The sequence below is a fragment of the Fringilla coelebs genome, assembly GCF_963513975.1.
Source record: "Fringilla coelebs genome assembly, chromosome: 1".
Lineage (NCBI taxonomy): Eukaryota > Metazoa > Chordata > Aves > Passeriformes > Fringillidae > Fringilla > Fringilla coelebs.
Window position 1 is genome coordinate 14,904,035 of NC_140028.1, and position 24,327 is coordinate 14,928,361.

Sequence of the window (24,327 nt, forward strand, 5' to 3'; positions counted from 1 at the left end):
TGATATACACCCATATTATTGGTACTTGTTTGATTTATATGTTTCCTTGTCTTCCTTTTACTCTTTCCCATGCTTTTTTCCCAAGGCTTCTTTGAATGTTAGATCTCATGCAGAGATAAAGAGCCCTCCACTACTGCTGCCTCCTTCTTGTACAGACCCCAATAACCTGAGCTCCTCTGAGACCACAGGGAGCTGAGAATCACTCATTTCACTTCTAGGTGGCTCTGATTGTGAATTAGCTTCATCTTTTAACTGGTGTTTCATTTTAACTAGTTTAGGTTTACCTTGCAGCACTTTTTTCTTGTTTTGCCCCTTCCTGCTAAATCAAATCACATTGGAAATGGCAGAATTATTCTGCCATTTTAAAATGTTGGTGAAATCCCTCTCACAAGCAGCTCTAAGTATTGCTGTAGTCACTGGAAGTCATCCACTGACCTTAGGCTCAGCTGTAGCTAAAATTAGTCAACGTTGTTTTTGTTAATTAGCCGCTAAATTACAAGCTTTTGGGGAATGAGAGACTCTTTTGTTCCAAGCTCTTTTTTAGACATCTTCTGCTGAGCAGCCAGTGAATGACACCCACAGATCCCATTATGCCTAACTCAGGTCCTAGGTGTGATGCTCTGGATTGAAAAGTGAACTCCTAAATTATCATCCAGAATAGTCCCTTTTGTGGTTTCTGAAAAAGCCTGGAGGCATCTGAACATCTTGTTTCCCTTTTTATTTTAGCCATGGATTTACTTCAGTGCTTGCAGTTGATTCTTTATGTGCGCCCAACATTGTCCCAATCTCAGCAGGAAAGCAGAAGGGAAAATAAGTCTGGCTTCCCCTTCAAACTGAGGGCTTTCAAATCCTACCTCCAAACTATCCACCTGCCAGGGCAGTTGGCCCTTTCTCTAGCAGGTAGAAAAGGGAGGGCTGGGGTGGGTTCTCTGTGTCTGGTCTTGGCAAGAGTCTGGGGGCTGACAGAGCTTGGAGCCCTTGCACCCTGCACAGAGATTCCCAGGTGCATCACAGGAAGGTCAGTGCAGCCCCACCTCAGCAGGACCTGGGCCAGCCCCCTGCCTGGAGCAGGAACTGGGCTTCAGCACGTCCTGCTGGGAGTTTGAAGATGAGCTGTCTTCCATCTTTTTTGGAAGAGCTCCCTTGCTCCTAGCTATAGCAGTTATTTTATTAAAAAAGGTTCCACAACATTTTCCTGCACTTAGTAGTGGAAAACAAGCTTTTATTTTTGCTTGGGAGAATGAGATCCAAAGCTAGAGCCAGGGGCTGGGCTGCATGTTCCATTTGGGCCACAGTGCTGGGCTGCAGCCTCTGGTAAGGCTCCTGCACAATTAGTTTTGGATCATTATTATTGATATTATTGTTGAGCCAGATTCTGGAGGTACAGAATACAGAGTTTAAAAAATAAGGTCTGGATTCTGTTGCAGGGATGAGTTGCTTAACAGCTAGCTACAATAATTTTTTGCTTAGGTATCTCTTTTTTTTCTGATCCAAAATTACTGTCTCACAGTGTTCTACAGGTCAAGTAGGAATAGACCAGCCAAATAAAATCCTTATGTCCTGATTCTCCTTACAGCTACAGTAATAAAAGCTGGAAGAAATGCAAAGTTTGGTGTACTACAGAGCCAGCAGTGCAGCGACAGATCAGTGCCTGTGTCTGTAAGACTGTGCGTATAATTCAGTAGAGGTACCTTTTACAAATGGAAAATTGTTTTTCCCCAGGTTATAAAATGGGCAGCATAGACACCAAGTTGAAGGCATATCAGAGGTGATGTGTGCCACCTGACAGGTGCCAGGCTTCTAATTAAAGCCCCCAAAGAGAAATGCTAGAGTAAAACAGGCATCTGGAGAGATGTGGCTGGTTCCTCCTTCAGGTTAGGAGAATTGAAGCAGTCTACAGGGCTTAACCTATTGGCATGTTGCTTTTAATTTTCCATTTTTATTAGTATGAATTATTAACCACATGAATATTAACAAAAAACCTTTCTCAATTTTATTTTTATTTAAAAACTGAAGGATTAGGGTGGTATGGGTGCAAGCTGCTTGAAGATAACAATGTGGAACAGGAGAGAGCTAGGGATACACACTGGGAAGTGTTTTAATACTGTATGTACCTCAGCATTGGAATATGAAATCTTATTTTAATATTTAATAAAATTTTAATTTTTCTCTTTTTCTTTTAAACAAAGCAGTGATTGGAAAATCTTATTAGCAAATGTAAGTTCTCAAATTCTGGTGTGCTGGAGCTTTGATGGCCCACAGACCTTCCGCAATGCAGTACAGTAAGCTGTCTGCTCACATTATGTCGGTCCTCCTTGCTTCCCACTAGTTTGGCATCAAAAGAAACTCAGAAAATGAATTAAACATGTTTCAAATACTTCTTCTTTGTGTAGGTTTTTGCCTAAGTGCTGTGTGGCAGTTAGAGTAATCAGGAGGAAGAAGGGATGCCTGTCCCCAGCAGAATGAGTCAGATGGTCCCCAAGTTCTCCTTCCGAGGCGTGACTGTGGTGGGTTGATCTTGGCACCAGGTGCCCCCCAAGTCTCTCCTCTCCTCTTCCCAGCAAGGCGGGGGAAGGAAATAAGATGGAAAAAACCTTGTAGGCTGAGATCCAGGCAGTTTACTAAAATAAAATGTGACACTCAGGCAAAGGAAAAACCCCAAAGATTTAATTCTCTACATCCCATCAGGAAGTGAAGTCTGGTGACTTCCTGGGAAGCAGGACTTCAGCACATGTAGGGGTTGCTCTGGAAGAAAAACATTGTGAAATAATGAATGTACTCCCTTTCTCTTCCTATTTCTTAGCTTTTATGATTGAGCGTTTGTCATGTGGTATGGAATATTACTTTACTCAGTATGTGTCAACTGTCCTGGTTTTGTCCTCTCCCAAGATTTTGCCCATCCCAAGCATGCTGGTGTGGGGGAAAATGTTGCAAAGACAGCCTGGATGCTGTGGGAGGGAGCACTGCTCAGCAGTAGCCAAAACACTGTGTTCTCAGTGGCTTCCCAGCTGCTGTTACAAAGCACAGGCTCTGAGGGCTGCTGAGGGGAAAATGAGCTCTGCCTCAGCCAGACCCAACATTTGAAAACAATGAAGGATTTTGCTTATTAATGGATTGTCTTCTGTGTGATGTCAGGGATTTCCCAGTTCCATTTGGGTTAGTCACTTCAAGAATGAGTGTTGGGGCCTTTTGATGTGTTTGTTTGTTTATGGTTTTCTTGTGGAAATAAATGATCCCTTTTTTCTGCAAGAAATCTGATTTTTGTAAGGTCCAGCATTAGGAGTTACAGCAAAAATTCTTGTTTGAGTTTGCTTTAAAGACTTCAGTCAATTCTAATGCTTTCCAAATCATCTTTCCCTTTCCTAATCTGTTCTGTGTCGAAGCTGTACATTATAATATATGAATGTACATTTACTCCTGAATAAATTAACAAGACTCTTGTCAGCAAGAATGATCTAATGTGATTTAAAGAAAGAAATGAAGAAATGGGATGTATAGTGCATAATGTCATGCACAGGGAGCAACATTATATTAACTAGGAATTGAAGAACTGCGTGTCCTGCTGATGCTGAACAAAACCAAACGTGTTGACAGATTCACTCACTCCATCATGAACAGGAAAGACCTTGGGGATGTTTATTTGAATAGGGGGACCATAAATCTAGCTCACAGGTACCAACAAACAATCGTCCTAGGGTTTTTTCCTAAAATATATGATGTGCAATATAATAAAGGCTCATTATTATATGTCAGTATTATGTCTATATATAGCTGTAGATAATATATAATTTTGTATGTTCAGGAAGTAGGTGGCAGATGTATGTACAACAGACGATGCTGATTTATAGACTGCCTGCTAAAGGTTTACATTTATCCTTAATTTACTTTGTGGGTCCTATTGGGTCCTTCCTGAGAGCACTAAAAATGGTTGTCTCACGTTTTACAGTACGCTTGAAAAGTGCTGTAATATGATTTGTGCCTGAATTTATATTTCAGAAGGGAATTCGAGTTATTACTATTTCCTCCTATTAAAATCATCAGGTGCTGAATGTGTTCATCTGAAAAACAGGACCATCTAACAGTCTTTTACTCAAGACTTGTAAGAAATCAATATAGTTCCCATCAGTACAGTAAATTACCAACTGAACCACTTCCAGTAATCATGATGCACAGTCTCTCATTAACCCCTTCCCTTCTCTGTATTGAGATTTGTATTCTAATATTGTCTTAGAATAAAAATATTTTTAAATATATCTGTAAATCATTAGACACTAGAGTAATTAATTCATAAATTTCAAAAAAAATTATAACTAAGGCTCTTATGTATCTCTTGCAGTTCTGCTTAAGACCTTCATTGATGATCTGGACAGAAGGATTGAGGGTATTCTTGGCAAGTTTGCAGACAACAACAAGTTGGGTGGGAGTGTAGATCTCCTGTAGGGCAGGAAGGCTCTACAGAGAGATCTGGACAGGCTGGGCTGGTTCTCCAAGCCCAAATGTATGGTTCAACAAGGCAAAGTGCCAGGTCTTGTACATGGGTTACAACAACCCTACCAGAGATTTATGTTGGATATCAGGAAAAATTTCTTCCCAAAAAGGTTTGTCAAGCACTGGAATAGGCTGCCTAGGGAAGTGGTGGAGTCACCATCCCTGCAGGTATTTAAAAGGCATGTGGCTGTGCCTCTTAGGGTATGGTTTAGTGTTGATCTTGACAGTGCTGGGTTAGTAGTTGGTCTAAAAGGTTTTTTCCAGCCTAAATGATTCTGTGATATAAGGATGTGTGATCTCACAAAGTAAGCAATTAAATACTTCCTTGGAAATGTGTGGGTAAGTCAAGGAGCAGGAATTGCTTGCTTTCTTTATGGGAGGAGTTGGGAGTCAGGAGTATTTCACTTCTGGAGAAGGATTGTTGTCTTCAGCTAATTTTCAAGGTACCTGGACTCTTTTGACCTACTTGGCTGGAAGTATCCACCAGAGACAAAGAAGCATACTTTTAAATTGCAGTTCCTAAATTGAATATTCCAGATCCATGCTCTATGAAGTCACTGTCTTTCAGTATTCTTACATGACTTCACCATTACCGCAGGTTTTTTGGTTTTGTTCAGTAGCACAAATCCAGTGTGGCTGTGATTGAGCTAATGGGCGTGCCTGAGCCTGTATCAGGAGCACAGCAGCCTCCAAGAGACAGGCCTGGGGAGAAGCAGCTGGGGTCAGCTACCTGGGAGACATCCTTGGAAAGAGGCAAGGAAGACTGAGTGTCAGAAAGACATCTCCTAATTGAAATTTTAGAGGCCATCATTGAACAGGAGATACACAGCTCAAAGGACTGTATCAGAATTAAGAGAATAGAAAATGACAGTGGTATATGATAGAATATAGTGGGAGTTGGGAAGGGCAGCACTAAGGTGAGAGGAAGTTACATCAAACTAAGTAATCTGAGTTAAATAGCTTGACAGATGCAACACTGACATCTTAGTAAGTTTGTCAGAAACAAATTTAGAAACAAAGCCATGTTCTGGTTGTTGCTAGTTTTATATTTGATCATGCAGCTAAGTTAAAGATTCTGTTGAGTTACTTTTCTTTCATATTCTGTTCATGCTTTTGGTTCGGAAGTGTGGAGGAAGGAAGGAGGGGATGGTGCAAGAAAACTCTGACCTGAGAAGGGCTTTATGGAAATAAACTTGTTTTATTGTAGATTTATTGCCAGAAATAAAAACAGTCATCACTTAGTCTTGTCAGAACTATAAACAGACATCATGTTGAAACAAGGGATGCAGATGATATTCAGAAAATGCCTTTGTTTACAAAGCTGCTTCTTTGAGTTTGATCAGATGTTTATTGACCAGTATGACAGTGTTTTCTTTGAGAACCTCTATTATAGAATGGGTGTCATCCAGATCCAGCAAATAATGAGTGAGAAAGAGAATCATCTTTGATGGTGCTAACAAATAAAAGCGAGTCCAAAGCTAATTTGATACATGAGCAAATTGATACATGAGCCTTCCTATGGGTTCCTGTACTTCCCCTGGAGACATACTGGAGTCATGGGCTTCTTCCATTCATGTGTCTTACAGAAGGTAATTCCTGTGGCCTCATGAAGGTTTACTGATTTTGTTAATAGGATGCTGGCTCAGATGTTGGCTCAGATGTGGCAGAATTTCCTCAGGTGGAGATCTTCAATATTCTTCAAGGTTAAATAGTCTTCTCTGCTTCTCCTGGTCCCTATCATTGGAAACTATTGTTCCTTCTTTATTTCTGTGCCAGAATCTGTTGTATCTACTGTCCATTTAAGCTGGTCCCCAGCTGAGATTTCAGAAGTACCAGTAGGTGCCAGTAGCAATTTTGGGAGCTGTTTAGGCTGGCAGCTGCTCTTATGCTAGCAGGTAGATCAATAAGGTGTTTGCTGTTATGGTAAGTCTGATGAAAAATGAATCCATTTTTACTTTTAAAGCAAGTAAGTCTTCCCTGATTAGTGATATATTAGTTATCTGAAGAGGGACAAAGAGGATGGTAATGCAAGTTGCAGTTTGCCAAGGGTCTGCATTAGTCTTAGGGCTAAAATGATTAGTAAGACAAATCAGATCTAGCTGCCTTTGCAGGAAGAGCTGTAGATTTGCCACAAGGCATTGATGACAAAGTGGCTGATGTGTCTGGTTGACTAGTGATGAGACAGGCATGAGAATGAAACACAGGGTCTTAAATTCTCATGGGAAAAGCAGAAAATGCAGGATTGTAGAAGATCTGATGGGTTATCCAGAAAAGCATAATGAAGTCATACCAAGTTTGCTCTGAAAATTTGATTGATTTCTGGTTTGTGCTGTTTCTTTTAAAAGATATTTCTGAACTCAGCATCTTCAATTGTAATCACACCCATTTGTTCTCTTTTCAAATCAATTCCCTAATATAGCCAGGGATTATATGTATTATATATATTATATATATCATATATATATTCAGTCTAATAGTTCTTCTCTTTTCCCAGTGTTCATCTCCCCCCACTGCCATCATGAGGTTAGTCTCATTCTGTTGATGACTGGTTTTTTTCTTGCCTCCACTCATAATTTTGCCATTCCTCACTATGAAATCATAGCCTCTTTCTCTGCCCATTCTTGTTTGCATTCTTTCCTGAGTATATGATGAGAGTTTTATACTTGTGTCTCACCAGCACCTGAACAATGATGTTTATGCCTGTGTCTCTGTCATGGAAATTTCTTACATGATGTGTCAAGAGCAGCCAACAATCAGGCTGTTTAAGCAAGAGGAAAGCTGTAATCAGACTATTTCAAGTAAACATAAAAGCACCACGTTTGAAAAACTAGAGAAACACACTATTATCTATAACTAAGAATAAAATGGCATTTGCAGCATTTAAGTATAAACTTGAAAAATTTTTCATCTTACATTATTTAGGGGCTTAGTAAATCTAATTTTCCTGTTTTTTCAGGTTTTACCAGTAAGTAAACTGAACATCTTGTCTTGACAATCAGGTATACCTTTCATACTGTACTTGGAAGACAAGGTGACCTGTCTTGGCCATATTTCACACCATCATTTGTTCCCACTTGTGGTTTGTCATTTTCATCAGCTCTAAATTACTCATAGTTTTCGTCAGGGTTTTGTGTCAGATCAGCCTCTCACTAGCTATCTGCTCTTGTTTCCCTGTATTTCTTCAGTTCTGTCCACATGTTAAATAAGCCCTTTCTTACCTGTCCCTTTGCCTGCATTGCAAGTGTTCTTTCAAGGCTTCTTGTGAGGCGTCCCTCTGTGTGTCTGTAAAGTGGCACTTGGGGAAAGAGCAGTAGGATAGACCAGGGCAGGGAGGGCTGAGCATTTCTGATTAGGTACAGCAGTCTGTGCTGCCTTCCTTGCTCAAGGGCCAATGCCAGCCTCACTGGACCAGTGCTCATACTCGTGCTAATGTTCTGTGGCATGCAATGTTTCTCCCTCCATTCAGATTTTCATCTAATCCCAGCTTGATTCAAAGAGATCTGTAGCAGCTAAGTCATATTAGAAAGAATTAGGCCATCAATCTATTATTAAGCTGGAAAGTGTTTTATATTTTGTGTTTGCCCTCAGGGTAGCTCAGAACATTCCACGCCTGATCTGCCCTGAGTATGAGAGGGCTGGGGTTTAGGTGTTAAAGGATGTGTACAGATAATGAGGGAGTTGTGGAGTTTTGTTTAAAACATTTGGTTTCCCGCTTTGCAACTGGCCTGAATCAAGGCCTGGGTATTTGTCACTGGGACCTTTATGGTTCTCTTAGTTTAGGTGCTTTTGAAAAAAATGTCCTGTTTGAAAAAAATGTACCTGCTGGAGAGATAGCTACTACATCTAAGAGGTAGTGTCTGTTCTGTAGTGTTGGGAAATTTTCCTGCAATGGTAGTTAAGTTCATTCAACTTGTGTCTGAGCAATGATCAGTGTATATTCTTATAAAATGTATAGAATAGATAAGTGTCTTAAAAATGTCCTGCTTTCGATAATATATTATAGCTTCATTCTCTGAAAATTAAAAATCTACGCCCAATTTTTACTGTATAGCTGTCTCTCTGTTTAACCATGTTGCTTGATAAAATGGCTGTCTTTTGTGTACTCTTACTAATTTCCTTTGTTAATCTTAGGTTTTTAAAAGAAAATAGGTATTTAGATTAAGATCCTTCATGCAGTTTATTTCACAGAACAAATTATGTTGGAGGGCACCTCTGGCAATCATCTACTCAAAGCTGGGACAAAGGCGGCTCAGGACCTTGACAAACAGGTTTTGAATGCTTCCAAAGACAGAGACTCCACAAATTCTCTGGACAGTTGGTCTCAATGTTCAATAGCAGAGTTCTCAGCACAGAATGATTACTCTTTCAGATAGGCATAATACAAGAAGTAAGACAGGAAAGCATCCAAAATCATTAGCTGATTGTCAGGATCTTGGCCTTAGTGACTAATTGGCTTTAGTGACTGGTCCAGGCACTAAAAATATCTTTTCAAAGGCATGATTTAGTGTCAGAATGAAAATTATTCCACTTGTGGCTTGGATATTGTTGTTCTAAGTGTTGAAGGGGAAGAAGGTATGAGGAGGATTGAATTTTCACAATCAGGTCCCTTAGTGCGTTCTTGAAATGCCGCATTTGGATGTTTGCTTTCTCACCTCATCACTGCCTCAACATGTCACTTTGGATTTGGTGCACGAAAGAGTTAATTTAAGGCAATTTGTGCAAGCTGCTACAGAGAGTATGAGTCAATAGCATCGTGCTTTGAGCCTAAGCTGCAGAAGAACTGACATGCCAAGAGTTGAAAAGAGACATCTCTGTTTTGTGCACCCTCAACTTTCCAAAGGCAGTGGCTGGGGTAGAAAAACGATTTGAATATGAACTAGAGAGTTGCCCGGAGGAAGGAAAGAGTAATGACTGTATCTATGTCCAAAAAGAGGTGGAGGGCACTGGATGAGATGCATGGCCTCTGTCTGTCCTTCCATGTTACTGTTGCTGACTCCCTGCCCTACAATGACATATGTGTTGGCACTCTTTAAACTGGTGTCTTGTATTTTGATTTGCTTTCAGTTGCTAATTTGACATTACAGACCATACTCTTGAACTGGTGTACATCCTTTATAAATTGCTTTAAGATATTTTAGTGTGATAAGACAATATAAAAATTGAAGTCATTATTGCTGCCTTTATCACCAGGAGAATTGGACAGCCGGCATTGATCTGCAAGAGACTTAATTTCAATAGTTTGTTATTACATTAACCCTAAGAATTCTTCTTGTTTGTGATTTCAAAGAAAGGTTTCCTAGTCAAAAGGTCATCCTTTGTAGTGTGTAATGTTTGAGAGACACAGAAGGGCTGAAAATCTATGAATGCTGTCATTTTTATCTGATCAATAACATCTTCCTTTATTAATAGTAATATCCCAGTATTTTTCATTGTGTCATATCAAGATCTTATGGAACTGCTTGTGAGTGAAATCTAGCAATTTGTGAAAGGCATGCTGTTAACTCCTTGGTTTGGGCCAGATATTTTGTGCCCCTTTAAATTTTTGGCATTTATCTTAAATTTTTTAATTAAAATAATTATAAAAATTCTCTACTCCTTGCTAGTTTGCAAGGAAGGACGTTGAATAAGGGCCTTTTCTTGCTGTGTTGAGTAACACAGCAGGAGCTAATGAGCTAAATTGTACTATTCATCCCAAAGCCACAGTAATGGTAGCACAGAGGCTGCTGTGTTGCAGCGGGAATGACTTGCTCTTTGCTCTCTTCTTTTGGTTTCAGAATAAGGCCTGAGAAGTCAAAGAAGGGATTTTTCATAATTAAAAAACAGAGGAGGTAAAAAGTTGAACCTATTTAAAAAAGTGAACCAAACATGTCGTTTTCAAAGTAGTATCAATGTAGCTCCAGTTTTGATTTGTTTTTATTGGCTGGGGCACCTTTAGATAGCAAATGTGTATAGTGGCAATCAAGAGTCAGTAGGGGGCTGCACAACACTCCTCCCTGTACTACCTCACAGCAGTGGGGAAGACCAAAGAAAGTAAGTTTACATTTTCTTCCTAGGCTAAAATTCTGCTTGATGCTTTGGTTCTCTGCTTGTTTAAGTAATTCCTTGTTGTTGGCTCAGCCAGTGTACAGCCTTGCTCCTGTTTATTTATAGCACAGCCATGCCCAAAAGATGGAGTCAGAGTTCCACTAGCAAAATCGTAGATTGATTTTTTTTTAACATCTACGATCTGCCTGGGGCTGTGTTTCAGCATTAACCTAATACTAAAGAAAAGTCACAAACTGGGAGTGAATGCCTACAAAGACCATAGGCAGATGGTTTTTAGTCTGACAAAATATTTTTTGGGGAATGTTTTAGATATAATTGATAGAAATCTCTGGGAATTTTTTTTCTAATTTTGCTGTGATAGTTTGCTGTTAAGAGGGATTTGGAAGGCTGAACCATCAAGTACAGAACCATCCTGGGAAATGGTGTTGCTAAACTATAGACATATCTGAATTGCAACAATATTCATCACTGATATAACTTAAATTGATTTAATTTGTAAAACCCACAGTCATTGGTTTTCACTCATTTCTTGACATGATGTTTGCAAATAGGTGAGAGTCTATTTAGGCACTGATGTCAGTTGTAGACATATAGGGATTGTCCTACACATGGGAGACCAACTGGTCCTTAAGAACAGGAACTGGTTGTCTAAAATGGCACAGGATGCCTCTTTTACATGCCTGTATCTCACAAAGCACCAAAACAATACAGAAAAACAATGGAAAAGGGAGGAGTAGCACATAGGTCTCTAACTGTAAGGGAATACCTAACAGATGGAACAATATCGGCTCAGAATAAGGTATTTTAGAGCTGAGAATTTTTCTGTAGTGAATCATCATGTCAGAGTGAGCTTATTGCAGTAATGGAAATCCTTGGGTGATTTTTCTTCTTGGCTTTTTCTTCCAGGCCGTGCTTTGCTGAGACTTACTGACAAAAAGCTTGAACGAATGGGCATTGCCCAGGAAAGCCTGCGACAGCACATTCTGCAGCAAGTCCTTCAGCTGAAGGTGAGAGAAGAAGTCCGAAACCTCCAGCTGCTCACACAAGGTATGGAAAATATTTTTGATATGGACAGTTCCTGAGAACAGATAGGAGAAGTTTGCCTGAGGGCATAAAAAGTGACTTGATGTTCTTCTACAAAAAATGATGCGTGAAAATGTCTCATGGATTCCACATGCTTTCCAGGGGGGATCAAAAGGTAAAACAATGCATAAATAAATAGAGATGTTCAGCTGCCTGTTTTGTGTGATGAATGGGCTCCATCTATCTACATTTTGATGGTGGTCCTTCTTAAGTGTCTGCTTACTAAGATGAAAATAATGATGTATAAAGGGCACAGATGGAGAGCCTACTGTCTTTTAAAGCATTGTCCATTTTGCATTAATTGTTTACTTTCAGTGTTAGATAAAACACAGTGTTAGATGAAACAGTGTCATTTCTGTCACCTGTTTTATGGTAAGAGCTGTCAGGGGAAAATTACCTGTTAGACAGTTTTTTGCAGATGGCTGGTTCCTTCTTCATGTTGCAATAATTTTATTGACTTGAATAGAGTTGCTTCTAATTTTTGCTGCTAAGAATAAATAAAGCTGGGCTTAATATTAAGTCTAGATTAGAAGACAGAGAAGAAGTAACAAAAAAGGTTATATATATTTTCCAAATGAGGTTTAGATGTTTTATGGTGATTTTTGGTCTTAGCTCTCTAGTAATGGCTGTGGTAACATGAAAGAAAATCAGTTACTGTGGCAATACTGTAAAGGAACATTTAGACATCCTCTACTATATATCAGCAATACTTTCTCAATGTTAAATGTTGTTTGGTAGTTCAGTGGCATAAACCACATACTTCTGTGGTGTTTTGGTTCAGTGCCTGTTGTATGTCACACTGTATGAGAAAAGCAGAGTTCCTCAGTACATGCAGTGTATTTTTAACAAAATGTCCTTCACACATTACATTATGTTCCTAATTAAGCCTTGCTCACAGGGAAAACTCCGATTAGTTGAATAAGCTGCATTTTATCTGGAAGAGCTGAAGTCTCAACTGAATTGTTTCTTCAGGCTTGGTGTCTTGTGGACTGTGATACAGAGTTTTAGGGTTCCTTTGTTTTTCCATGAGCTGTTAATAGAAGCTCACCTCATCTTGTATCTTGTCATGCTGAAGCATGAATGCCTTCCCCAGATGTTTAGAACCCTTCTTTTTCCCCTTATCCATTCATCCATTATTTCTACATCCTTTTCTTCAGTGTCAGCCAGGTTCTCTCTTCCACTGAATCTGCAATGTTACTTGAGAGTTTGATGGACTGGAAATTTCTGGTCGTCCACCATCACTGTTATGGGCCTGCTTATGGAAGTTGGGATTTGATTGATATGGGACAATGAAGACACGTTAGCTATAAATTTGGATCAGTTGATCACTGCTGTCCAGATAGATTCCTGCATAGACTTGTATGTGACATTGAGAACTATGTATTTCCTGTGATGTGAATTGTTTCTCTCTGGTTCCCCTCTGGACACATAACTGGTGTATGACTTGGGCTCCCTCAGGCACCAGTGACTCCCATTTCAAGGGATTCAGGGCAGCATCCTTTGATGCTGCATTTTTTGCCCATGCAGTTGAGGATACAAGTTTGGACTTTGGTAAGAGAAGGAATAAACATGTGCTGGGCTGTGAAGGACAGATCAGCCCTGGATGCATGGATGTGTGTTTAATGTAGTGTCTCAGCCTGTACATTTCCTGGAATGTTCTCATGTACTCTGAGGAATGTTCTCATGTACTCTGATCCCGTAAAGGCAAGGCATCGTGTGCTTTGTGAAAGGCAGCACAAGCTTGACAAAAAGCTGGAGGTCTGCAGCTCTGGCTGTCTTCCCCCACAATGGTGTTGGCCATTGTACTGCACTTCAGAGCCACTCCAGTATATCCTTGGGGAAATGGCTCAGTTGGAGAACTTCTGTCAGAAGAATTTATTCCTTGCTTTGCTGGGGTCTGTTACAGTGTAACCATGTGAGCCGGTGCCCACCAATGGTAGTAGGGTGGGTCAGCCCAGGGAGACAAAACATGCTGCATTCAAAGCTATGATTTTTAGGGTTGGGTGGCCACTGGTGTGACCACCCAGCCACAAGAGCTTGTGGTTGTTGCCCTGTGTTCCAGAGCTCAGCTGGGAATGGCTGTGTGAGGCAGCAAGAGCTCTCTGTCCTTGCAGGGAGGAAAACAGTGGTGCTAATCCAAACTCATATCAGTAAAACAATATGCAAATACCACTTTAATACACAAATCTGTGAATGGACCTGATGGACTGTAAACCTCTTGTCTGAAAGCCAATAATCTTCATGTGCTATTGGTCCACCAAGGATAATATGAAAGCAGGCATCTCCCAGGTGAATAAAAACAGAGCACTTGAGCAGACTTTCTTTCAAAAAGCTAGGGGAACCAAAACTCTGTTTATTTTCATCTTCCTAAATAGAGCTGAATTTATGGGCAGGACCAGAGTTTATAAGAACATTCCCCTGTGCAGAAAAGCTGTGTTAATTGTATGATTCCAGGGTGGAGGAACAGTGAGTGCAGGACTACAGCAGTACTCTGGTCCCTTATCACCTCATTTACACCAAGCTGGAGTGTGTGTCCACTGAAAGTGCTTGATGGAAGTACTACAGTTAAGATATTATTTCTCAACCACAGTACAACTTGTAAAGCTCTTGGCATGTTAGTTGTTCTCTAAAAGTGGCTCTGTCCCCATTCCCAGTTTCTCCAAACTGTGTCCATTCATATTCTTATTATGATTTATATGTTCCCGATCCAGGTTGTTACTGGAATAGTTTTCTGTAACTGTTTTGTTTTGTTTTGTTTTGTTTTGTTTTGTTTTGTTTTGTTTTGTTTTGTTTAACACTTGGAGAACATTTTTCCTATGAAAAGCTGTTTCTGCATTTTGGAAATTGCACTCACAAAGTCCAGATCACACTGCAGCTATTGTTATGCTGTGCCTTGCTGTCCTCCAAAAAGAGGGGGAAAAAAGCCCTCTGTCTCTCAGTGCACAGCTCAGGAGGCTGTTAGGTGAAAGAAGCTGTTAAAACCCATTTCTGAATTAATGTAGCACACAAGCTGGGTTGCAAGCAATGAGGTTCTAATTCAGAACCCATTGATGTCAGCAAAAAGACTTCCACTGACTTTAGTACATACCCCAGTTGAAGCTGGATCGAACAGGGAAAGTTTTAAAAAAGCATTATATAATAGTTACCAGATATTTTAAGTGGCTTTGTGTTCTGTTGTCTGCAGAGAAAGTTAACCTCATTTTTAAAACTCAATGGCATTCTTTTCTACTCCTGTTTCAGAAAGTGACTTAAAACCATTTCATTCTTCTTCATTCAAGACACACCATCCAGTCTCTTAAAGCCAGAATAGTATGTGATTGTGTAATTGAAGTCTTGTCTTGAGTTTTAGGAAGACTTTTCTTTGGAGCAAGAACTGCCTGATTGCCTGATTGAGGCTATTATTGGTAGAAACACTATTCCAGCCTCCACTAGGATAGAAGGGCACAGGCCCAACTACTGATCTGTGCTTTTTTCCCCAGACTTAGTGATGTTGAGGAACTAATTTGACAAAATATCTTCCAGTGTCTCTTGGGGAGAGCTGCACACTGTTGGAAAACCATTATTATACTGTTATCACTGTAAGCCTGAGTTGAAAGATCATTTTTTTATAAAAAGCCTTACATAACTACACAGAGAAGGAAGAAGTTATTCTGAGATTTTTCAGTGTGAGTCCTGCTTTGGGCTAGCAGAGAAGAGACTGTCCTCAAAGTGGTACGACAGTGCTGTGTGTGTTTCTCTGCAAAGTATCCACAGACAGCAATCTGCTCATAGGGCTGAGCTTGAGAAGCATTTTTGGATTTAGATTAAATGATAACCTGCATTTAGGATTATGTTAGGCCCCCTTCTAAGTTCCTCTCTGAGTTTCATATAGGGCAGAAGGGCTACTTGAATATACTGCCAGGACAGTAGTTCGCCTCCTAGCAAAACATGTTAGAATAAAGCTTTGTGTTTCATTGAAAATCATCTCAGCAGTTGATACCTCTTGAAATTATTTCTTCACTAAGTTTTCTGCTCATCCTGCACTAACACTCAGTTACTGAAATACACATGTGCCCAATGGGAGTCACAGTAACACTGATTCCCTCCCTCCCTCCCGTTTCCAGCATAGTCCTATTCAAAACCTGTTAAGGTACCCTAGCACTGTATTCTTCTGGGAGGGAATGAATACAGTGGGAGCCCTCAGAGTTGCATCTCATCTGCATCTAAATTCAGGAGTGATGCATCCTAACAATAAAGAAATCAGGCAAAAAATGCCATAAGGCCTGCGTGGATAAATGAGGAGCTCCTGGGCAAACTCAAACACAAAAAGGAAGCCTTACAGAGACTAGAAGCAAGAACAGATGCCTGGGAGAAATGCTGAGAAAGTGAGAAGCAGGAATCAGGTTAGGAAAGCTGAATCTCTTATAGAATTAGAGCTGGCCAGAGATGTCAGCAGCAACAGGAAAATCTTCCATAGGTGCACCAATGATAAAAGGAAGAAAAGGGTGAATGTCTTCTCTGGAAGAATATGGGAGATATGGTTACTCAGGACATGGAGAAAGCTGAGGTACACAACAAATTTTTTGCCTCAATTTTCACTGGGAAGTTCTCCAGCCACAGAAGGCAAAGGCAGGGGCTGGGAGAATGAAGAACCAGTTGTAGGAGATCAGGATCAAGTACATCTAAGGAATCTGAAGGTGCACAAGTCTATAGGACCTGATGAGGTGTATCCACTGGTCCCGAGGGACAGATGAAGTGGCAATGCCACTATCCATCATATTTGAGAAGTTGTGGCAGTCCAGTCAGGTTCCAGTGATGGGAGCCTGAATTTTTAAATACGGAATAAAAGAAGACTGGGAATACTACTGGGTGGTCAGTCTCACCTCTGTGCCCAGCAAGATCATGCAGCAGATGTTAAGGAAACTTTTGTGTCTGACCATTCTTGGGCAGTCACACTCTTGCTGCTAGAGATTTCAGTGCTGGAAGCAAAGCCCCTCCACAGTGGGTGGCTCCAGGCTGATGTGTACTTGACTCCCTACACACACACCACTCTCACAGGCAAACAGGTTTCCTTACCAGCTCAGCCCAGGGTTTCCCATAGCAGAGTCTCAGACCACAAAATTCTTTAAATAGCTTTATCATGGTACAGCGACAAAATAACAGCTCAAGCTGCTGCTTTGGAACAAAGGAAACCCTGGGTTTCTGTATCCTTGTGATACAGAGGAAGGTCTGGGCTCTTCCTGCTGAGTCACTGGCTCCTGCTGTGTCTCTGAGTCACCTGGCTGGTGCCACAGGTCCCTGGGCCCTTTGCTATGCAAAGGGTGGGTGCCAGTTCTCAGCCTTTTGCCTCAGGCTCTTGCCACCCAGAGCTCAATCTGCAGCTCTCACTGCAGCTGCTCACCAAGCTACCTGTACTGAGTGTATTCCTGAACACAGATCCTTCTGGAAAATGTGCTGAGGCACACAGGAAGTAAGGAGGGGATTTGTGTCAGCCAACACAGCATCACTAAGGGCAAATTGTGCCTGACAAATTTGATGACCTATGATGGGGCTGCCAGGCTGATGGGTGAGGAAAGAGCAACTGGTATATCTAACTGGACTTGTGCAAAGCATTTGAGACTGTCCCACATGACATCCTTTTCTTTAAATTTGAGAGACATGGGATGGATGGATGGATGGATGGATGGATGGATGGATGGATGGATGGATGGATGGATGGATGGACGGACATGGTTTTGATGGACTACTCACTGGATAAGGAATTGACTGGATGGTCACACTGAAAGAGATGTGGTCAATGGTTCAATGACCCAGGTAGAGACCAGTGGTGAGGGTCATTCGTCAGGGCTTGGCATTGGGACTGTTTGACATCTTTGTCAGTGGCATTGACAGTGGGATCCAGTGCACCCTCAGCAAGTTTGCCATAGACACCGAGCTGGGTGGTGCTGTTGACACTCTGGAGGGAAGGGATGCCATCTAGAGAGGCCTGATCAGGGTGGAAAAGTGACCCCATGCAATCCTCATGATGTTCAGTGAGGCCAAGTGCAAGGTCCTGCAGCTGGGTCAGAACAATCCCAAGCACAAATACAGGCTGGGCAGAGAATGGATTGAAAGCAACCCTGAGGAGAAGGGCTTGGAGTGTTGGTTAATTAGATGCCCAGTGTGAGCTGGCAATGTGCACTTGTGGCCCAGAGATCCAAGCATGTCCTTGGCTGCATCAAAAGCATTGTGACCAGCAGGTCAAGGAAGGTGATTCTGTCCTCTGCTTTGCTCTCATGAGACCCCACCTGCAGTGCTGCATCCAGCTCTGGGGCCCCGAAGAAGAAGGCTGTGGCACTGTGGGAGTGAGTACAGAGGAGGACCATGAAGATGATCAGAGGGATGGAGCACCTCTTCTATAGAGACAGGCTGTGAGAGTTGGGATTGCTCAGCCTGGAAAGGTTCTGGAAAGACAAGGCCTTACATCAGCCTTCTATAGTACCTAAAGATGACCTACAAGGAGCTGGAGAGGGACTTTTCAAGGGCAAGGAGAGTCCAAGGAGTAGTGGCTTCAAACTGAAAGACAGTAGGTTTAGATAGTATATAAGGAAGAGATTCTTTATGAGTAGATGGTGAGGCACTGGAACAGGTTGCCCCGAAAAACTGTGGCTGCTTCATCCCTGGAAGTGTTCAATGCCAGATTGGAACCTGGTCTAGTGCAAGTTGTTCCTGCCTATGTCAGGGGTGTTGGAACTGGATGACCTTTAAGTTTCCTTCCAATCTAAAATATTCTATGATTCTATAACTGAGCAAATGACAAGTGAGAGCCTTATGTTCTAGCGTTGGGTCATTGACTGGGTTTTAGAGGATCTTTGTAACAGAAACATAACCTTCAGGCTATGTGTGGTGAGTAAGTCAGGACCATGAAGCCCTCCTTTACAAAAGTGTTTTACTAGGTTTTGGCAGCTTTATCAGCCTGTTAGTACTAAAGGCAGGCTTGATGAAAATTTGGCATGGAACCCTCCCACTCTATCAGAAACATGATGCCACTTCCGTTTCACCCTATCTGCTTTGTCCATATGGATATCAAAGCTGGGAGGAACCTGAGCACTGTCATACCAGGTTTCATCACTGCATGTGAGATTTATTGTCACTTTCAATAATCAAAACTTTAAAGTACTAGACTCAGTCCCACCTTCTGATTTCCCACATAATAAGACCCTTCCTGCTGTGGTGACTCCAGTAAACAGCATGAATGATTTGGAGTTACAAGCCAGGCTGAAAAGGGGCTTGAGTGGTCAGAAATGTTGAGAACATGGGAACTTGCCAATCACGGGACTAGAAGATCAACAAGTTAAGAGAAAGCAATTGCAGCTTGCTGTCCCCCTCCTGTAGACTTTATGGATCCTGTGGTATCTGAACTGTTATTGCCTACTGTCCTTCAGGTTCCTTGAAGAAATGTTACTTGAGATCAGCACAATTCTCTGTTACCCCTGCAAAGACGTACATTCTGTGTAATACATTCTGGACTCAAGGTTTTGGCATCCAAGGAACCTTGGTTTCATATACCAAGGTGGTGTTTCAAGGCCTACAGCATTTGAAATCTTGACTGTCTTCTTACCAGACATCACTTCTTTTGTTTTTATTTTTTTTGATCTTCCCTTTTTCTTTCACCTAACCCTGAAGCTTCCAGCTAGTCAGGAAGGGCCTTTCTTCCCCAAGCACAGAGTACTATGCAACTGTTTCTTGCATATGCTGCATGCATGGCATCTGTCTAAGACACAGAAAAAAATACTTGCTCTTTCAGATGAGCTCCAGCAAGCTTTATTCTCAGCCAGTTTCCTTTGCTCTGCGCTCCTGTTATGCTCCAAAATGTCTGAGAGACCTTGTGAGTTGAACACAAAGTGTATCATGAAAGCACTGTCAGAAATTACCCAATAACAGTAGTTTATCCCTTGTCAGAGCATGAAAACTGTGTTCCAGAACTCAGCATGCTAAATTGCCTGATTACAGGTAAAGAAATCTTAACCTTCTTCTCAATATGGGTTTATTTTCACTAAATGTCCATATCCCTTTTACTCCTTTCTATTATATGTCCTTTTTTCCTGTACAACTGCAGGAATCATTGCACTTGTTCTTAACACTGCTTTCCAAGACTGTAAAACGACTTTGCCGCCCATTAGACTACAAAAGAACAGTCTTTGTTGTATTTTTCCCATTCCAGTCAAGGACAGTTTCATCACTTAACAGAGGATGTAGCTCTGGAATCAAGCTGTGTTTGTTCATGAGAGACTTTTCAGACTTTAGGCACTGTAAAGATGTCTGAAAATATTTTTTTCACGTTACAAGTATGCACTGAAGGGTTCTGTATGGTTTTCATTTGTTTTAGCTGAAACACAATATTGTATGTGGAAAGTGTATCTGAGCAAAGATAAAATATCTAATATACATGCATCAGTGATGATAAATATCAAGTTCCATCTATGGCTTCAGTTACTTGAATTTCAAGTGTCTGGCTTCTAACCTGAGGAATATACTTTGCAATGCAGTCAATGGTCCCTGGCAGACCATTGCATTGCTGTGGGACTGTTAGTTACCTTTAAGCTATTGCTGTGGTGCTAATATATATTCATATCAAATAACCAAGTGATTCAGCTGACAGGTAAAATAAGTTCCAATACACTGGACAATACATTGTAATGCACTGTGGATAGGTTTAGCACAGAATTGTCCTTCAGTATGTGTAGTATATTACTTTAGAATATTAATAAGGAAACATAGGACCTATGAAATTTGTATTGATGAACTTGTCTGGCAAGATTTTAGCTGTATAATATTATGATGTGCTTGCATTTTTATGTGTTTCTATAAATAGTATTGCAACTCAGTGTACTGGTAATATAGCATTAGCTGCTTTGTATGACTTCAAGATTATGATTGCAGTTGTCTGCTTTTCTTATTATTTTATTGATGTTGATGTGGTTTTTTTTTCATTCCTCCTTTTCAAATTTCTCAAAAGTCAGCCTACTGGTCAGCTTGGTCCAGAATGTTTAGTCCTTCTGAACTAATACTTACCCAATACTGTCTTACATGTTTGGTGAATATATATATTACATATATATAAAAACATACATATCTGTGTGTATGTATATGTGTGTGTGTATGTATGTATTTTCTCACTCACATGTAAATTGGAAAGAGAAAAAACAAATTTTATCAAAGTTTATGAAAAAAAAGTAAACTACTGCTGTTTGTGCTGCAGCCAGCCATGAAAGATTTTTAGCTAAATAGGAAAGCTTTCAGCAGTCAGTCTGTTATTTAACAACAGCTGTTTGTGATCAGTGCCAGTGGAAATCACTTGTTTTCACCCATTCACAAAGAACAGGCTGGTAAAAGGGATTCCAGGAATAGGTACAGTCTTTCACACTAAGTTTAAATAAATCATATTGTAAGATGGTGCCATTTACAATGTAACATAATTATGATTTCTAATGAGATTTTTCCAGAAATCAGACACAGAATAAAACTAGGATTGATCATAGAATGCTCTGGTTGGAAGGGACCTTAAGACCATCTAGGTCCAACCCTCCTGCCATACAGGCACATCCAGCCACCTTCCACTAGCCCAGGTTTCTCAGAGTCGGATCCAGTGTGGCCCTGAATAACTCCAGGGATGGGGCATTCACAGCTTCTCTGAGCAATTTGTTCCAGTGCCTCACCACCCTCACAGTAAAGAATTTCTTCCTGATGTTCAATCTAAAGCTACCCTCTTTTTGGTCTGCCACTACCCCTTGTCCTGTTGCTACATGCCTTTGATAGTTGTTTTATAAAAGAACTGAGGAAATCAGACCCCTAACTATACTTGTGACCCCTTAGAAAGTGCATGGAAATTTTCACTGCTGTGCTTCTGTTTCAATCCTGACTGTCTTCATCAATTAACACTTTTTTTGGTGAAACTGAGTGTATAGCATTGGAAGTAAAAAGACAAGAAGTGCCATTCTCAGTTGGATCCAGTATCCTTCTGTTCCACTACTCGACATCTAACAGTAGTAGGTGATGTTTAGGCAGATCCTCAGATCCTATTCCCTCTCTATGGTCCCATTCCCTTGGGCTCTCCAGCATTCAGAATTGGTGCATTTGGAAGAGTATTGCCCTGCCTAATTCTTTAGTATCCATTGAGAATCTGTCTCACAGTCTTAAGAAGCAAGTAATTCACAAGAAGTTTTTTGCAAACTAAAATATCATCACTGGCAACCTCAGTGGTGACAAAAGTGCCAAAGCCTAACTTGGCATGCCTTCAGTTGGGTGCTTCTGCCTTCCACAGAGACTCTAAGCAATCCTACTATCATGTGCATGGAGTAGTAGCTGCCCATCCTCTGTATTTGAGATCCAGCAGACACACCTCGGACACATCAGATGAATTACACCTGTAGCTCTCCATCGATTATTACAGACACTTGGAATGGTTGGCAGATATATTTGTCTACACAGTAGATGACTGAATGTGGATCAGATAAATTCCCACTTGCTAAGCCTAGATGTAAACTCCCACACTAGGAAAAAGTTGGTCTGAAAGCTGGATGAATTGCCCTCTTCACTCAGATGAGTTTTGGTAACATCATCTTGCTGATTTTATGAAACTGGTATTGCTGTGCCTACATGAATGTGTCCTGTTTGCAAAGTGCTTCACGATATTGGCAGTTCCAACAAACATGAAAGTCACTTAAAGTTTTTTTGAAAATGCAGAATAAAGTTTTGCTGTTTTGAATCCCTGAAGGTGAGTGTTGCCAAAGAGTTCAAAAGCATTTTTCTTCCTGTTGTTACTAGCATTTATGGCCCATGCAATAAAAATTTCTAATTACTGGAAAGATTCAAGGGAGGTAGGGAAAAACCCTCTCCTTTTTATGCCTTTGTGAAGTTGCTTTTCTGTGTTGTGTAAAAAGAACCTGTTTTATTTAAAAGCTTCTCTTTTTCTTCATTCACATTCTTTAAAAGCTTTTCTGTATTGTAATTTTAAAAATGAATGTGGTTCTATTAAAATAAAAGTTTTCTCTTAATGGCATTTATGCTTCATATGATAGAGCACCTTCATTTACTTAGTTATACATAGGCAGTCAGCAGTGCTATGAACTGTTTCTTTTTTACTAAGCAGTATGCAGATCTCTGGCATATTCCACAAAGGAAAGGGTGGGTTATTTTAAAGCCTTTATTTGACTTGATCATAAAGCATGGGTACTAACCTAGTGTTTTATGACATGCTCAAGTATGATTAATAATTTTAACTATGCTGGTTCCCCCATAAGATCAATATTATAGAATTTTTCCAGTCACCATTTCAATGTATTTTAATTGAAATTGATTTCCTATAAAATAATAAATTGAAGCCTATTAACAATGGTCTTATGGTCCTTGACATTCAAGTTCTGACTTCTAACAAAATTCTGAACAGATTTTAAAAAATACATTATTTACCTCTACAGAGCATAAGTACTCATGAAGCACCTGTAATTTTTTGGTGTTAATTCCAGTAGATGACAGCATAAATACAGCAGCCTTAATGTGAAACAGGAATGTGAGTGAATGTGAATATGGCAGAGAATTGTTTTTAAAACAACTTGTTTCTCTGTTGGCAGTTTGGCTACAGCTCTATTGTATGATCTTAAAATTGAAAAATATTTTTATCAGTAAAAGTGTATGCCAGTCACATGAATTATTAGAAATTACCTATACAAAGAAAAGATACATTGAGAAAATCTGCAGTGAGCAGCTCTGTTAGAACTTCTGTTTTTCCAAAGGTATCACCTGGAGAGCATTGAATCAATCTTTGATTATTTTTCTCAGGGTCAGCATGATAAGTTGAGTTTTAGGCAGTTTGTACTTGGCAGTACCAGAGTTCTGAAGCTCCTCAATCCCACTAAGTTTTCATCCACATCTTAGAGCTTATTCTGGTTAAGTTTATCCACATTGTTGGAATAGGTTGTTTATGTACTTTTGGCTTAATCAGTGGCTTCCACCTGAAGACAACCTGATTAGAAAATACTCAGGGTCAGGATTGGCACAGTGTCTTGTATCTAGCCAGCCTGGTATAACACATCAAGACTCTGACTTGGCATACTTGTTCAAATACACAAGAGGGCTGGATCTCTTTCCTCAGGAACTGTAGAGATAAGCAAGTTAGAGACTTTTGTATGTGAGCAAAAAGGCATGTCAAGGTTCCCTCGCAAGCCTGAGCACAGTCTGAAGGGATGTACATTGACATGGTTCTTGGAGTTTTGAGTCCTCTCCACTAGAAAGAGGATTCACATTTTCCCAATCCATTTGTCTGACGGTCCATTTGTCTGATGGCCCAGCTGCCATCAGCTGGCAGTTCATGAAATGAGACAGAGTTGAAGTAGCTCCAACACCTGGACCTGTAAACAAGTAATTTTGTCATATTCTTTCTTTAGTGAGACCAGTTAAGAGGCTTACTTCTGGTAGCATCAGTCATCAGACTCTTGCTTTTCCCCATTGAAGGTCCAGTGTTGTGTAGGACTTTCAGGAGCTGGATTTTGAGAGAGAGATCTTAAAGAAAAAAGGTCTTGCGCAGCAAAAGGAGAAGATTCTTACTGATTTTGCCTTCTTCAGTGATGCAAAGCTTCTCTTCTTAAAGTTTACTCTCCAAAGTCCTTTAAGTCCTCCAAAGTCCTGTGGTTGTTGTTTTCTTTCCACTTTGGCACATGTAAGAGGTAGAGACGGGGAGAGAATGGTGATCCC

General features: G+C 40.5%; 1 protein-coding gene across 1 annotated transcript in view; it reads left to right on the forward strand.

Moving 5' to 3' along the window:
• SAMD12 (sterile alpha motif domain containing 12) overlaps positions 1-24,327 on the forward strand; it is a 176,315-nt gene that overhangs the window by 72,006 nt on the left and 79,982 nt on the right. The window contains exon 4 of the mRNA XM_084215060.1: positions 11,440-11,580. Coding sequence (XP_084071186.1) covers positions 11,440-11,580 — 141 coding nt within the window. The remainder of the gene's footprint in view (positions 1-11,439; positions 11,581-24,327) is intronic.